This window comes from Pseudorasbora parva, chromosome 14 (assembly GCF_024679245.1).
Source record: "Pseudorasbora parva isolate DD20220531a chromosome 14, ASM2467924v1, whole genome shotgun sequence".
NCBI classification, from domain to species: domain Eukaryota; kingdom Metazoa; phylum Chordata; class Actinopteri; order Cypriniformes; family Gobionidae; genus Pseudorasbora; species Pseudorasbora parva.
This window is the reverse complement of record NC_090185.1, coordinates 18,512,041-18,529,212: the sequence shown is the minus strand read 5'-3', so window position 1 is coordinate 18,529,212 and position 17,172 is coordinate 18,512,041. Positions and strand designations below refer to the sequence as shown.

Below are 17,172 nucleotides of genomic sequence, written 5' to 3'. Positions count from 1 at the left end.
AGTGATTAAGTACAACAGTTTAGAGTGTCAGATTTTTGTACACAACATTTTCCTTAAAGCTTTAAAGAAACCCTAGTACAGCCTGGTAAAGGTGCATTTAAAATCACGCTATGTTGCCCTGTGTATGTTTTTTACCACCCAGCAGGTGTTGTGCTGCACGCCTCAAGGCCCCAGTCACACTCCCATCAGAGGGATTTTTCTGGCCCGCTGTGGCTTATTCTAATTACACAATGGATGACTTCTCCTATTAATATCCATTTTCAATCTCACTGAGCACTAAAAGGTCATTATCCCGGTCCCGAGAGTGTGCCACGCTCAAACGCGAGCACGTGTGGGCCTTGGCTAGCCTGGAGCTAAATCAAAGGGATTTACGTCGTCCAGCGCTCTGAAATCATGTAGATCTGACAGCTCGGGGAATTATGGGTGATGGCTGTTGTACCGAACGGCAACTTTAATTACAGAAAACAGGCTCTCCGCCCATGATAATGCTGAATGCAGACTTTTCTGAAGTGTTTAGGTCAGGTTGCAAACCAACAAAACACTACACATGTTACGTATATTTCCGTATAATTTATTTTTGGCATCATGTGCATAAACAGTCTTCATTTCACTACATGGTTTCATAATACAACAACCTTTTATTGTAGTACAAAGTAACATGTAGCCTGTGTAGGGCACTTCAACCACTTTTTTAAAAGAAAGACAAAATGGAAAAACTGCATCGGAGGAACTATATGGTTCAGTGTGCTGTTAGTTATGCAAGGAAAGCATAATAAAATGTATAAAATAATCATTTGAATTTACATATAGGTGCATATGGGCATTCAGATTATTTGAGGACTGATTTTGTAGCAAAAGTACTCTTCATATAGGTTTTTTTTTTCTTTCTCCAAAGCACAGGCTACTGTTTATTAGCAATTGATTAGTTAATTTCAAGCAGCAACATGGGTCCGGCCCATTATTTTTCTCTTATTTTTATGCATTTTAAATTATTGGCTAGTTACATATTTTCTCGCTATTTAAGTAGTTTTTGGTTCTATACGCAAGCATATTATTTACCACTTTTGTTTTTTGTTTTTTTTGTATCTTCTGTAACACTTTATAATAACTTTCACTAATACGTCAGTAAGAAACATGCTTAATGCGTGTCATTTCTGCACCAAATATTAATAATTGTTTTCACAGGTTCCAAACGTATCTTCCATTGGTCGGACAGACAGATTGTCCTGCCCCAAACTCATGCCATTGGTTGAGGCAAAGATGCTATATTGTACAAGTAAGCTGTAAATACTGTCATGTATTTTACTACTTACTCCAATAAATATTTGAATATATCACAGCTATCAGATCAAGAGTTCATTTAGCTTCAAATATGGATATTTATGCAAATGTATAAACGTTTCAGACAGATATATTATTAACGAAAGTTAATATAAAGTGTTACCAAATCTTGCACACCAAGGCAAAACCCGTCATATCTTTCATGACAATATTTAGTTCACACAAAAATGACAATTCTCTCATTCTAAATCTGTATGACTTTCTTCCGCAAAACACGAAAAGGAGATTTGTGTTGCACAGTGAAAGTCAATGGGGTTCAAAAAGCAGTAAATTATGACAGAATTGTCATTTTTTAGGTGAACTATCCCTTTAATAGTCTCTACAAGTCTGTAATCGTCTATCGTTTCTTCTTCTGTTTGAGAGATTTCCTTCGTTTGACGATCATCTCGTATAGTTTGTCCATTCCTTCATGGAGACCCTCACCGATGATGGCGCAGGCCGGTTGGACGTGGTACGTGGTGGAGGGACTCAGTTCATGGAGAGCCAGGTGCTTCTCGATCTCGGTGACTGTCAGGGATTTGGGAAGGTCCTGCTTATTGGCGATCACCAGCAGAGGAGTTCCTTGGTTCTCTGCGAATTTAGTGACTTTATGCAGTTCCGTCTTGGCTTCCTCAAGCCGGTCGACATCTACAGAGTCCACCACGTATATAATACCATCCGTGCAACGGCTGTAGGACTTCCATAGGGGTCTTAACTTCTCCTGTCCGCCAACGTCCCAGAAGTGACAGCTGATCCCTTTGGCGGTGCCATTGCTGAGTTTGATCTTCTCTGTGTTGAAGCCGATGGTGGGAACAGTGTTGACGAATTCGTTGAACTTTAACCGATACAGTACTGTGGTTTTACCGGCCGAATCCAAGCCTAGCATCACAATGTGCAGGGACTGGAATGCTGCGATGTTGGAGAAACCGTTCCCCATCTTATGATGAATATATAACAATCAATAAATCACATAGCAACGTCGCCTATCTTCCCTCTTTAGTCTTGAGGCTTCCAGGCTTCCGGTTCATTGGTTAGCTTCCAAACTGAGATGACTTTCCGTTTTGAAGGGGAAAAAAGCACCGGGTTACAATCCCATAAAGCGATCCATAAAACACCGGCCACACCGCACACAGGAGAAGCACCTCAGCGTGTCAATGGTGCATACTTATCCAAACCCATGAAAGCATCCTAGATCTCCATTGCACATCAACCTAGGCAGGTATGCATGGTCGGTCTGGGAAGGGCGTTTGGTTCTCCTCCTGTTTTCTGATGATATATTGTACTGCAGACCGCTGGCCTCCGTTTATCTCCTCACGAGGAAGAGTTTACCAATAGCCCGGTCAGATTTCTTCCACGGACAGCATATATCCGAGACTGTAAGGTCAGGGAGCGAGGCGTTTCCTCAGTGGTGATAAAAACAAGCCGACAGTGAGAGTAGACGGAGGTTTCCCCGCTGTGCTCTGCCTCACACTGAAGCGCTGCTGCTGCTGTCTGTGCGTGTGCATGAGGAATACAAATCTGTGTGAACTCCTCCCACACAGGCAAGCAGAAGCCCGGAGACACCAGTTCAGAAAGTCACATCACAACACTGCTTGCAAAGCCAGCCTATGTAGTCTACATCATGAAACAGCAAGTTTGGAGCTTAAATGTTATTTAAGCGTTACATATTTAAGCGGTATATCATCATGTTCACCATTTGCAATAAATTACTTCAATGAGCTCCTTGCTTCTACCTGATGTAATGCATGATGTTGGCTAACTGCGTGATTTGTATATGTACATTTTTTAAATATACTGTCACATCTGATAACAGATCACACTAAATGATGCATTTTCTGTAAAGCTGTTTTGAAAGGATATGTATTGTGAAAAGTGCTATACAAATAAATGTAAATTGAATATAGTTGTGCTTTTAAAAATCACAAATTTGATGTACTTACATGTAAATGGATTTTTTTTAAATTCACACACACATACATATACACACACACACACACACACACATATACATATATATATATTTAAGGATTACATCCATGTGTAGTGGACTCTCTTTAAAAATTTGCTTTGTGAGTCTGCTGACACCTGGTGTAAAATATATGCAACAGTCTCTTTAAAATAAAGTTTTAAATATTTAAAATCCCATCATGAAAATAACATGACTGATGAAGTGCTCACACGCAAGTTGTTCATCATTTTCTATCCGGGTGGGGACTTAATGCACACACACAGTGTCATTGGGACTAGTCTTGCGTAGCCAGACCTTAAGACTTGCAGAAGGTTTGACTCATTCACAGCTTTTATTGGCCAATGACCGCCCAAGAGGATGTTTGATTGACATGTAAATCAACCAATCAGAGTTCACTTGATTGTGTGAAAATGTAAAGTCGATGTTCCTGCGATGACAGACCGGTTGCATCTATATTATTCATTTAAGAATGTTGTACAAGTTTACTGCAACAAATATAGCCGTGATTTTCACATACTGCTCATTGTCACAGTTGTAAACATGACAGCACTCTTTTTCAACGAGAGAATTTGGAGTCGCTGCATTTTTTTCTAGAACGTTAAAGAACGCAACATGTTTTACGAACATCCTGTAAAATCCAACCAATCAGATGATGACTTTGAAACTCCTGAAGTTTCCAGAAAAGTGCCATATGCATCAGATGTTACATGTCTGAGGCTGAGACTACATGGGGACTTGCGTCAACGGGGGACCTAAATTGAGGTCCTCATGAGAAAACAAGCTTATAAATCATACAGAATGAGTTTGTCTAAAAATGTACAAGTATAGAAAGTTGTGTGTGATTGGTAGGTTTAGAGGTTTATACAGTTATACAGTATAAAAACCATTACATCTATGGGGAGTCCCCACAAAGATAGTGATACAAAGATAGGGACCAAATGTCCCCACAATGTAATATAAACCTGACACATGATTGTGGGGACCAGCCAGTAGTTCCCACAATGTAATTGGATTTATAAACATTTTTTTTTTTTTGTAAAAATGCTGAATGTTTCCTGTGATGGGTAGGTTTAATAGGGGTAGTGTAGGGGGATAGATTGTACAGTTTGTACCGTGCAAAATCCATTACGCCTATGAAGAGTCTCCACAATTCACAAAAACTTAACGTGTGTGTGTGTGTGTGTGTGTGTATTAATTGTAGTGGCCTTATTTTTTTTTTGTTTGTGAATCTAAGTGGACTAGGATTGACTGCCAAAAATGTAATGTTGCCTTTCTATCACTAGATGTCAGGATTGCAGAAGTTTACAAAAACAGGATCATTCCCTGATTAAGTGAACATCATTTTTTGGTCAAAACATTACGCTTTAATTTAATATATTCAAATTGGAAATTGAACAAAAACGTTAACATCTGCATCAATAGGCGTATAAAATACAGTGTACTTGGTGCTTATTTTGTGTGAAAAAATGTTTTACCAAAAAAAATAAGTCACTTCAAATGCATTTATTCTTGAATTAATTAATTAATTAATTAAGCTTGATGTATATGTTAATAGGTGTGTCAGTTTTAATATGATGTTCTAAGTGGATTGTTGTTAAAATCTGCTTTCTGTCACAACCCTAACCCTAACAAAGGCTTTAACCTGACTGGATTCAGTCTGTCTGAGGCGAAAATGTGTGTGTGAGAATGTCAATACAAAAAGGGATTTAGAGAAGAAAACAAAATAGTGAGTTCCTGTCATTCTGACAGTCCTCCAAGAGGAAGGAAATGGCTCAGGAAGGAGCATGTGGGTCTTACAGAGGAACAGGTTTATTGTGGCCGAACAATTCAATCCAGATCAAAGCCTGCTTCATATTCAAACGGGCCTCAAAGAAGAGCAAGACTTTAAAAATGGTGCCTTGGTGAAATCCTACATACATACATACATACATACATACTAGCTGAGCTGTTCCAAAACCTAGCATGTAGCCTACCTAGACAGCATTTTAAAGGGTTTCTGCCATGAAGAATGTTGCAAAAAGAGATCCTCCTTACTTTCTTTTTACCTCGTTTTGGTCAGTTTCTAAGAAAAACACAATCACAGAATGCACTGTAATGAGTTTAGTCAAAATAAAGTCCAAAATGGCACATTGAAGTAGTTGAGAGAAACTATTCCCAATGATGGCTGGCTGGCTGGCTGGAAGAATGGATGGATGGAATGACTGGATGGAATGACTGGATGGATGGATGGATGGATGGATGGATGGATGGATGGATGGATGGATGGATGGATGGATGGGGATTGGAGATGGATGGGATTAGATGGATGGATGGGATTTAATGGATGGAAATTAAGTTTTAGATATTAGAAACCATAAGGTAGGCCTACTTAAGTTTTGCCAATACAGTATATAACACCATATTTTACACAATATAGCACAGCCTCTGTTACCTTAAAATGGCATGGCACAGTATTTTACAGATATTTATTATATGTTGGCGTACACAGAATGAGAACCTGGATCCATCATGCGTTGTTACCACTGTGCATGCTGGTGGTGGTGGAGTAATGGTGTGGGGGATGTTTTCTTGGCACACTTTAGGCCCCTTACTGCCAATTGGGCATCGTTTAAATGCCACCTAAATGCTCAGGCATTTAGGGCATAGTTTAAATTAGCATTGTTTAAATGCTCAGGCCTACCTCACAGGAGGTATTGTCTTCAACAGAAGGTGAAGTAATGAGGAAATGTTTTAAGACAGAGGACGCCAGGACTCTAACTGCCTGAGGTTGCACCTTGTTATAAATGAGCTCAAACAGGTCCATGCCCTTTAGTCCTTCCTCTCCACTTTGACAGCTGCTCCGGCAGCCAGCAGAGACCAGGAGAATAGGACAACACACACACACAAATGGTGTGGCATATAGCAGTAGCCTTAGTTCAAGGCCCTGTCCCAAATGGCACCCTAAACACTTGCTCTCTTCCTACAATTTAGTACGACTTTCGTGATGTAACATTGCTTTAACTGTCGGTAAGAAGTTTGCTAAGGAGCTCGCTTCAGTGCAGGCTTGGCAAAAGTGTGCATCAAGGGCCGCATATTGACTGCAAAAAAGACTGCTTTAATAATACTGTATCGGCTGTCAAGATCCCCTATAGTTTACATTAGTTGGATTTTTGTTTTCCTTGAGAAAAAAAATTCAATTGTATCCATATACTATATATCCATGTATGTGTATATATATCTGTCAAACTTACACTAAAATAATTTGATCAATAAGTTATGACAACATGTTTTTCCATTGCTTTAACTCATTAAAATAAGTTAAGTGTTTTATAGGAGTCAACTCATTTTAAGTCAGTTTCATGTAATTTAAATTGCATTGACTTCCAAGTTGATTGTACCTAATTTAAAGCAGCAACTTTTTTTTTTTACAAGTATATCTAACATATCCTGTTTTTAAAGTATTCAGACTCCAAAAGGCCTACAAATCCTTAAAAAGCTGGTCTGACATTGCACAAAAGTCTTCATGTTGATCAAACCAATTTGTCTTGGCCCTTTTTCCCTTCTTTTTCTATCGGCTGTTCCCTTCAGGGGTCGCACAGCGAATCATCTGCCTCCATCTAATCCTATCCTCTGTGTCCTCTTCTCACAGACCAACTACCTTCAGGTCCTCCTTCACTACATCCATAAACCTCCTCTTTGGTCATCCTCTTGACCTCCTGCCTGGCAGCTCGAACCTCAGCATCCTTTTGCCAATTTTCCCTTCTAGTTTTATTTATTTATGGGCCAAAAGATGTAGGATCTTCTGAATTGTTGAGTGCAATAATTACATTTAATAAGACTTCTACATTTACTAATTTAATTTAAATGTATTATTATGATTATCATTATTCTTTATTTTTATCATCATTATTAGTCTTATTATTTTATTTAAGGGTGTTAATGCAACACACATTTGAATCCCAAAACTTTAACCTTGAACTTCATTGGCCCTATTTTTCACAATCGTTCTTAAGAATAAAGCTACATTTTGCTTGGTAGTGAAGGATTTTGGATCTTACAAACATTTCAAGCTGAATATTTGAGAGCTTTTCAGATGCCATGGGGACGTAATCCTCAGGGTTAATCTAACTCCAGCTGCTCCAGAACATCTAGAGTTCTTTGTTTGCTATGGAGACCAGGACCTCCTCAGGGAGTTCCTTTGAGGTTCCTCCAGAAAACAGCGAGCAAACAGACCTACTATTTCATACAGTATTTATATCCCTTACGACACCCTCTCACTCTCGAATGCAAAGCGCCCTCTTATGTTAATGTGTTTTGACATACAAATGTGCTGTCAGCGGAATCTTCTCATCTCCTTTCTGTTTTACCCACACAAGCTCTTGCGTGAGGAACAGGTAGATGAGGGGCCACATTAACATGCAGAGAAGGTGCGTAACCGAGCAACAGGCCAGAATGGGATGTGCTGCTAATTGGTTTCTGTTCCCGTGAGGCTCATCGATTTTGTATTCGATGATACTGTAAGATCAACCAAGACACAATCAGCATCAGATCAGGGTGATCAACCCCCCTGGAACCACTGCCATCTCAAATTAGATCTGATTTAAATCTCAATTGTCTATACTAGCAATGTTGGAGAAGCTACTTTAAGGCTACGTATATTTAACCCTATTTAAAAAAGTCTTCATATATACTCTCCTCTGGAATATTACATGTTCTTCACAAACTTAAATAAGCATATTGCCAAAATGTCTGCCTCCGTGTCACAATCAGTTACTCTAAAAAAGGAATTAATTACATCTTCAACAGTGTAATTACATTACTGTACTAATTTACTCTTTCTAAAATGTAACGCATTAATTATTAGTAATTACTTTCTAAATCCCATATCAGCCTCAAGAAGTTAAACAATATAAAAGACATGAAACTGCCCTTCTAATTCTTTCAAACAAACAATGCAAGACACATGAAACTAGGGAAGCACATGACTACCACATAAGAGCAAGGTAAGGGCAAGGAGGTCATATGCCAAGAACCAGGAAACATGACTGAGGCAAAATTACAAAATAAAACATATGAAAACATAAACGTGAACCAAACATTACAGTATTATACGAATGTAATATTATATAAAGTATATTATATATAATAAGTACATATACTTTGTGGGTAAAACTATTTCTTTATGAATAAAATAATTTATTTCTTTAAACATTATAAATGTGAAATACATTTTTGTTTTTTGAGCAATAGATTACCATTAAAGCCTGTTATACAGTGCCTTGTGAAAGTATTCAGCCCCCTTGAACTTTGCAACATTTTGCCACATTTCAGGCTTCAAACAAAGATATAAAACTGTAATTTTTTGTGAAGAATCAACAACAAGTGGGACACAATCATGAAATGGAATGAAATGTATTGGATATTTCAAACTTTTTTAACAAATCAAAAACTGAAAAATTGGGCGTGCAAAATTATTCGGCCTCCTTAAGTTAATACTTTGTAGCGCCACCTTTTGCTGCGATTACAGCTGTAAGTCACTTTGGGTATGTCTCTATCAGTTTTGCACATCGAGAGACTGTGTGTTCAGGATGATGAGCTGTGTTGCTTTTACGCCAAACATAACGTTTTGCATTGTTGCCAAAAAGTTCAATTTTGGTTTTTATCTGACCAGAGCACCTTCTTCCACATGTTTGGTGTGTCTCCCAGGTGGCTTGTGGCAAACTTTAAACGACACTTTTTATGGATATCTTTAAGAAATGGCTTTCTTCTTGCCACTCTTCCATAAAGGCCAGATTTGTGCAGTATACGACTGATTGTTGTCCTATGGTCTCCCACCTCAGCTGTACACTGTAAAAAATTGTTGTTGGTTTTTGTTGGTTTAACTTAAAAAAGTAAGTAACCTGGTTGCCTTAAAATTGTGAGTTCATTGAAATTAAAAATTTGAGTTGATACAATGAAGGAAATTTGTTTAATAAATAGAAACTCAAAATAGTATTGTATCTTAACCACATAAAAAATTTGATAAATCATGAAAATAGTGCTATTTGGCATGTTTCACTGCGTCATCAGAAATAAAACATACAATTACCCAATATGCTTACAAAATATTTTAATAATATTTTGATAAAGGTTGTCGAATCTCAAAAAAATGTTCATTGTATTAACTCAAAATTTTAATTTCAATGAACTCAAAATTTTAAGGCAACCAGGTAACTTTTTTTCTAAATGTTTTTTTACAGTGTAGATCTCTGCAGTTCATCCAGAGTGATCATCGGCCTCTTGGCTGCATCTCTGATCAGTCTTCTCCTTGTATGAGCTGAAAGTTTAGAGGGACGGCCAGGTCTTGGTAGATTTGCAGTGGTCTGATACTCCTTCCATTTCAATATTATCGCTTGCACACTGCTCCTTGGGATGTTTAAAGCTTGGGAAATCTTTTTGTATCCAAATACAGCTTTAAACTTCTCCACAACAGTATCTCGGACCTGCCTGGTGTGTTCCTTGTTCTTCATGATGCTCTCTGCGCTTTAAACGGACCTCTGAGACTATCACAGTGCAGGTGCATTTATACGGAGACTTGATAACACACAGGTGGGTTCTATTTATCGTCATTTAGGTCAACATTGGATCATTCAGAGATCCTCCCTGAACTTCTGAAGAGAGTTTGCTGCACTGAAAGTAAAGGAGCCGAATAAGTTTGCACACCCAATTTTTCAGTTTTTGATTTGTTAAAAATCTTTGAAATATCCGATAAATTTCATTCTACTTCATGATTGTGTCCCACTTGTTGTTGATTCTTCACAAAAAAAATACAGTTTTATATCTTTATGTTTGAAGCATGAAATGTGGCAAAAGGTCGCAAAGTTCAAGAGGGCCGAATATTTTCACAAGGCACTGCATCACATATAATTTTTTCCTCCTTATTTTGTTTAAATATAAATTATTTGATTTGTGCAATGCATTCATTTTAAAACTATTGACTTAGGATATTTATTCCCATTTCATGGGTTTATAGGAGAAACATCTGAGACAATGTTGCTACTTGATTAAGTGAAACAACTGATACTATCCACTTTTCTTGTTTACGATCCTTTTTTCCTAGCATCTCCCACACCTTGATAATCTCATTCTTTCTCTGCATTCGCTCAGGTGTAATACAGTCCACCTGTTATCCACAAAGATTGGCCAAGCAGGATACTCATGTTTTTCACAACAGATGCAAACACACACCAGAGACATCGTCTACCCCTCATCGCACTGAAACTCATTATTCTGCCTTTGAAACAGATGGAATCAAGGTTTTTTGTTACATGCTGACAGTTATGAAAAGCTTCAAACGTCAGTACACATTTTTATGCAATAAGGCCTTTGAAGCCATTTTGTTTTGTAAATATAGATAAAGGGTTTTGAAATACATCATGCGGAAAAGTGAAGGTAAAGATGTTATGCATTTTAACATGTCCATAATGCTGTATTGACAAATCAACATCCATGATCGAAAGCTGGATCTGATTTAAAACAGTCTGGTATCTTGGGACTTGCTAATTCCTGCTTCATGATTAACTTCATAATTAATTTTCTGCATGTGCAGCGCTCATTGTCTTGGCACCCACTTTTAATTTGAAACTGAATAAGACTTTGGTTTAACATGTTTAATTGCTGATGCCAAATTGTAATGAATCAAGCCAAAAACTGGAATGAGACCCTCAGTAATAATTGCTTTCCTCCAATGGAGCAGCACTAATCGAGGCTGGGGGATTTTCAGGAAACAATGCCATTTTGTGTCCATATGTGTCTCTACTACAGTAAAAAAAAAAAATGTTAATAGTTCAAGGGTCAAATTTTTATGGACGCTTGTTTGCACCACAGAATAAAAATACAAAAGGTAATCACAATTCTGACACAATTCTGGCTTTTATTTCCAATAATAATTAAGAAAATGTTCTAAATGTGGAAATAAAGTGCCAAACAAAATGTTTAATAACAATAAAAGCATTTATTGGGTAGGATTAGGGATAGGTGTAAGGAGGGCTTTTATTGTCCCTTTTAGGCGGCATTCCAATAAAAATAATAATTTACACTGTTATTATTGCATCCTGTTAAAGGGTTAAAGTTTACCCAAAACAGAAAATTATTTCATTAATTACTCACCCTCATGTCGTTGGACACCCATAAGACCTTCATTCATCTTCAGAACACAAATGAAGATATTTTTGTTAAAAGCTGCTGGATGAGAAAGGCTTCAGAAAGGCCTCTGTTGGCATTCAGTACATTCCCACTCACAAGACCCATAAAAGGCACTAAAAACATTGATACAAAGTCCATCTTACTACAGTGGCTTTACAATAATTTTACAATGTGACGCAAATAGTTATTGTTCACACAAAAATCAAAATAACAACTTTATCCACCAAGTTATTGACGTGAACTTGACGCATGCGCAAGAATACGATCAGATCTGCCGTTCAGATACATGACCCAGAAGAGGAGGAGCGCAGCTATCGCATGAGTTCACGTAAGAGACCTACACGGAAGATAATATCTTGGCGGATAAAGTCATATTTAGCTTTTTTTGTGCGCACAAAAAACATTTCTTCGTAACATTATTGTACAGCCACTGTAGTGAGATGGACTTTGTATAGATGCTTTTAGTGCCTTTTATGGGTCTTGTGAGTGAGAATGTACTGAATGCAAATGGAGGCCTATCTGAAGCCTTTCTTAGCCATCAGCTTTTAACAAAAATATCTTAATTTGTGTTCCAAAGATGAACGAAGGCCAACGACATGAGGGTGAGTAATTAATGAAATCATTTTGGGTGAACTAACCCTTTAATTTACAACAATACTGAGGTGCAAATAGTATGTATCTGTCAAAATAAATGATACATTACATGTAATTACTATTTATATGGCAAAGAACTGCTACTTTTATATGGTGTAAATAAAATATATCACTATTTTTACTTAGTAAATAGAATATACAGCTATTTGCATGTAGTGTAAATATCATCTATTGCTAAGAAAATTGTAAATTGAGTGTAACTAGAATCTAGTTGCTATTAACACATGATGTTAATGTATATATGTAAATAGCATCTATGTCTATTTGCACAGTGTAAATAGCAACTAGATTTTATTTACACTTAGTGCAAATAGCTACTGCCTTATTTAAATTACATGACTTTTTAATTACAGGTACAAGATTAAATAAATGTTGCATTTAAAAGTTAGTATTGATAAATAACTTGCTTTGCCAACTGTCCAACTACAAGTTAGATGGGGGTCTAAACTTTCATTTTTAGGTTTATTTTTTTTTTCAAAATTACTTTCCATGTGATCAAAGACAAATATCACACATCTGTTTGACGCACACAGGCTTCAGACATTTGCTAAACATCGTCTCTACACACAAAGTCACAAACTATCCCCTAAAGGACAGGACACTATAATCTGCCACATCTCGTAACAGCGTCTGACAAATCAAAGCATGTCACATCAATGCAAAACCCATCGGGAACAAAAACCAGCATGGAATACATATTTAATCCGCTGATCTGTGAGTGGCCTAAAGGGTTGTCCAAGTGACAAACTGCAGGCACAAGAGAGCTCATTAATCTCAAACAGATCGAGGGAATTAAAAAAGAAATATTGGAGTCCATCACAGATCATTTTTCACATTGTTCTGCCGGCCTTATGACCTGACCTTGAGGAGTGTTTCTCATATTAAATAGCCTTCTTTAAAAAAAAATCATATTTTAAAGATTTTAGTCACTTATATTTTATTGCTTTTATTAAAAAAAAATTGGTTTACAATATGATATTAAAACTTTTTTTTAATTATATTTCAGACATAAAGACACAATCCCAGCATAGGCGCCGATTTATGTTTTCCTCCGTGGGTGCTCATGCGTCCTTTAAAAAAAGACGTAAAAAAAGTAGACCCTTAGGAAATGGACAGCGGCCGACACGAATACACACACCTAGTTAATTGATAATAAAGCCTTAAAGTAGCCTATCTTTCAAATCAGGACAGCGCCACTTCTCACAAATACAGACAGGTTTGGAGATGAAAAGTTTAACTGAGACGTAACCGCGATCAGCTTCGTGGGAAATTAAGAATCAAAGTCCACACAGTAAAATTGCTGGATAGGATATTGGAGCAGGCGACTGACAGCAACACATAGCACCAACTTCAATGTTTAATTTTAAATGAATATAGCCTACTGGCAGTCTGGCACACGTGGGTGCTCGGTATTTTCCGTGGGTGCTCGAGCCCCGGAGCACCCACGGTATCGGCGCCTATGAATCCCAGCATATCAGTAGTCTAATAAAAGCTCTGAGACATTTAATTTGAAAAAATAAATAAAAATACTCATTCCATGAAGCATTAAAAATAATGAAATCAACTCAAAAACTTTTAAGTATAAAAAAATATACAAAAATAAAATGTATTTTATTAAGTCAAAAGTATAGATTATAGAAACAAATATTATTTTAATAATACATAAAATAATATATATATATATATATATATATATATATATATCAAATGTATCGACAGTCAATGGTTATACGTGTAAAAATATTTTCAAAATATTTATATTTAAACAAAATATGAATGTATTTTTAACAGTCAATAAAGTATAGATTATAAAACCAAAAAATATATCAATGAATAAATCTATATAAAAAAATGTGTTCACTTTAATTAAATGATTATATGTACAATATATCTAAAAAAATAAAATAATAATATTTACTCTATATACAAATATTTAAAAACATAATTTATTTAAAATATTAATATTATAAAATGTATTATCATTAGGCTATGTATTTCCAACATTGTTTGAAGTGAGAAAACCAAATCGATCGCATCTTTCAAAATGCTTCCCTGATATGTTTCTTCATATCATGATCGATCAGCATAGTTTGTGAATTTAGAAATTACACAATCTTCTTTAAAGATGAACTGCTTTATAAGTTTCTATATATGTATTTAAAAAAAAAAAAAATATCTATAAAATGTCTTGTTTGTGATATGTTTTGTAGCTGAAATGGAAGTTGATTTCTCTGTTTGCCTCATCTTGATTGCATTATTCTAAGGGCGTAAAGATAGTCTTTCTCCATCTCAAAGGGTTGTTTTCCATTGGTTGAAATGATGCAGGCCTCGAAGTGCATTTCTTTTCATACCATTGTCACCAAGCTTTTGCATCAACTGTGTAATTATGGAAATGAGCTCTGTTGGGCCAACACAGCGAGCTCGATCTGGACACCTTGTGCAATTGAAAATGAGTTAGCGTCGCTTGCCACAGATTTAGGAGATAGAGGTTAGAAAAGGATGTCAAAAAGCAAGGGAAGATGCTTAGTGAACCGTTTGGGACTATCATCTGTGTTTTGATCATGAATGTGATGCAGATGTAGTCTTTGACAAAAATGTGATTTTCTCTTCTTTTTGCTCAAAATGTTGCTTTTTTATGAAACTGACCCATATTTAAGTGCTGATAAAAAAATAATGCATGGAGCTTTTGTTTAAAAGCAGAGGGTCTGTTCTTTCTTTTCTAAATATTGCATGTTCAGATATTCATACAACAAAATATTCTGGGGCCACATTTTTGTGAAAATGACCAAAAATGCTGCTGGTAAGAGTTAAAGACATTAAAGCAAAATTTACCCTTATTTTTTTATTTTTTTTAAATAGATGTCCTCTATATTAATATAGTATAACATAATATTATAAAATGTTCATAATATTTAATCAAAAATAACTTTCTTTAACAAAAAGTTTAATACAGTGATCTCACATTCACAATTCTGAATGTTTATCATAACAAACCATACACTGTAAATAAATATGGTCTAACTTAAAAAGTAACCTGATTGCCTTAAAATTCTGAGTTTATTGAAATTAAAAATTTGAGTTGATACAATGAAAGAAATTGGTTTAATAAATAGAAACAAAATATTATTGTATCTGAACCACATAAAAATGTGATAAATCATGAAAATAGCACAATTTGGCATGTTTCACTGCGTCATCACAAATAAATCACGCATAAAAAATATGCTTAGAAAATCGTTCAATGATATTAGAATAAAGATCAAAAATGTTCATTGTATTAACTAAAATGTTTAATTTCAATGAACTAAAATTTGAAGGCAACCAGGTAACATTATATATATATATATATATATATATATATATATATATATACAAAAATGTGGTATTACATGGTAAATGAGCAAACTAAAACTAAATTACCAAAAAAAATTAAAAATCTTGATGGATAAAATGAAGTTTGCATCCTTCATTATTTACCACTGAGCATATGTGGCAAGCTGTTTTGACTTTTAATCTTTCACAGGATATGAATTTTTGATAATCAACAATTACATTTTCACTAGTTAAAATTCTTATTTTTGATATCGGGAATTAGATTTTCACTAGAAAAATTGTTCATTCTTGATTTCTTGATAGCTGTACATGTATTTTCACAAGTGAAATGTCACCCTAGGCTGCCATTTAAATTCAATTGTTGATATCAAGCATGGACTTCTTACTAGTTGAAATTCCAATGTCACATATCAGCAATAGCCTACAATTCTTAGGCCCCGATCAGACAGAATGCGTTTTTGCAGTGAGATGCGCCTTTTTGAATAGTTTACTGTTGGCAGTGAGCGTTACGCACACCTTGTTTTGCGCCTCACGTTTTTCCAGGAGCACCCTGAGCGCCTGAAGTTGAAAACCAAATCATCATCATTATTGTACAGTCAAATGAATGGAGATATGGGACTTCCATTGTGGTGATGGTTATCTTGATTAGACTGACAGCACAGCTGATTCAGGGGTTGCCTAGAAACATAAAAATATATAAAAAAAGCTATTTTCTAAATTAAAAAATGACAACCAAAAAAGGCAGTGCAGCTACCTTGCGTTTTCAAACCTGAAAAATATATATAATTATTATTATTTGCTCTGTCTTTTCGGGGCCTTACTAGTAAAAAACATAATTACTTTGTCAACTAGTAAAAATGTATAACTCTGAAATCAAGAATTCAACTGTTACTAGTTGAAATATTAATTATTGATATCTGTATTTAAATGTATGTCAGCATGTTACATTTGACATTTCTGATATCTGAAAATGTATTTCTAACATCAATATAATTTCAGATATCTAAAATGGCTTTCTTTCTAGTAACAATCACATTCACAATATCAGAAATTAACATTATCAATAATATTGTTGCTATCAATAATTCGTAACCTGGGAATGAATAAAAGTCAAAGCGGCTTGCCATACCGAGTATTCTATTTTAGTACTTATAAGTTCTACATGCACATAGCAGATTGTAAATGGGGTTTTGAATGTTTTTTAATGTTGTTAAGGACTTAAGTGACCCGTTTGGTTTTCGTTCATTCGTGTCGTTAATATTTGCACATTTTACTGAGGCTGGATTCATCCACTCAAAGATGAGCAGGAGAATATATTGATTTATTCTTCTACGTATTATCCATCCACTGCACTCGGCGGGATGGGGAGATGTTAATTAAAGGGCTTTACTTCAAGAGTAAGGGCAGTTCGAGCTCTCTCTTTCTTTCCTATTAAACTTTCCATTCCGAGTTCGTTTCTTCCACATCCTTCACCTTCACAGGTCTGAACCGTCCGAACAGGAATATGAATTAGACTGCTTCTCCCTCAGGAGACGTTTTGCCGTTTTACTGCAAGATTAGCTACTAAACGAGGCTGTTTACTCACCTTTTCATTGCTGCTATGAAACAAACGGGTGTTAATGACTCACAGGATGCTGGGTATTCAATTCAAAGAAAGGAAATTTAAATTCGTCCCCAGTACCCTTCCTCAGGCTTTGTGTATGTGTGTTCGCGCGCGCTTTTGTACATATTGC

General features: G+C 35.8%; 1 protein-coding gene across 1 annotated transcript; it reads right to left on the bottom strand.

Moving 5' to 3' along the window:
* Positions 1 to 555: 555 nt before the first annotated feature.
* Positions 556 to 2,836, bottom strand: arl4ca (ADP-ribosylation factor-like 4Ca). The gene has a single exon (XM_067415738.1). It carries the CDS (start codon positions 2,255 to 2,257, stop codon positions 1,679 to 1,681), a length of 579 nt encoding a protein of 192 aa, XP_067271839.1. The 5' UTR covers positions 2,258 to 2,836; the 3' UTR covers positions 556 to 1,678.
* Between the last annotated feature and the right edge of the window lie 14,336 nt (positions 2,837 to 17,172).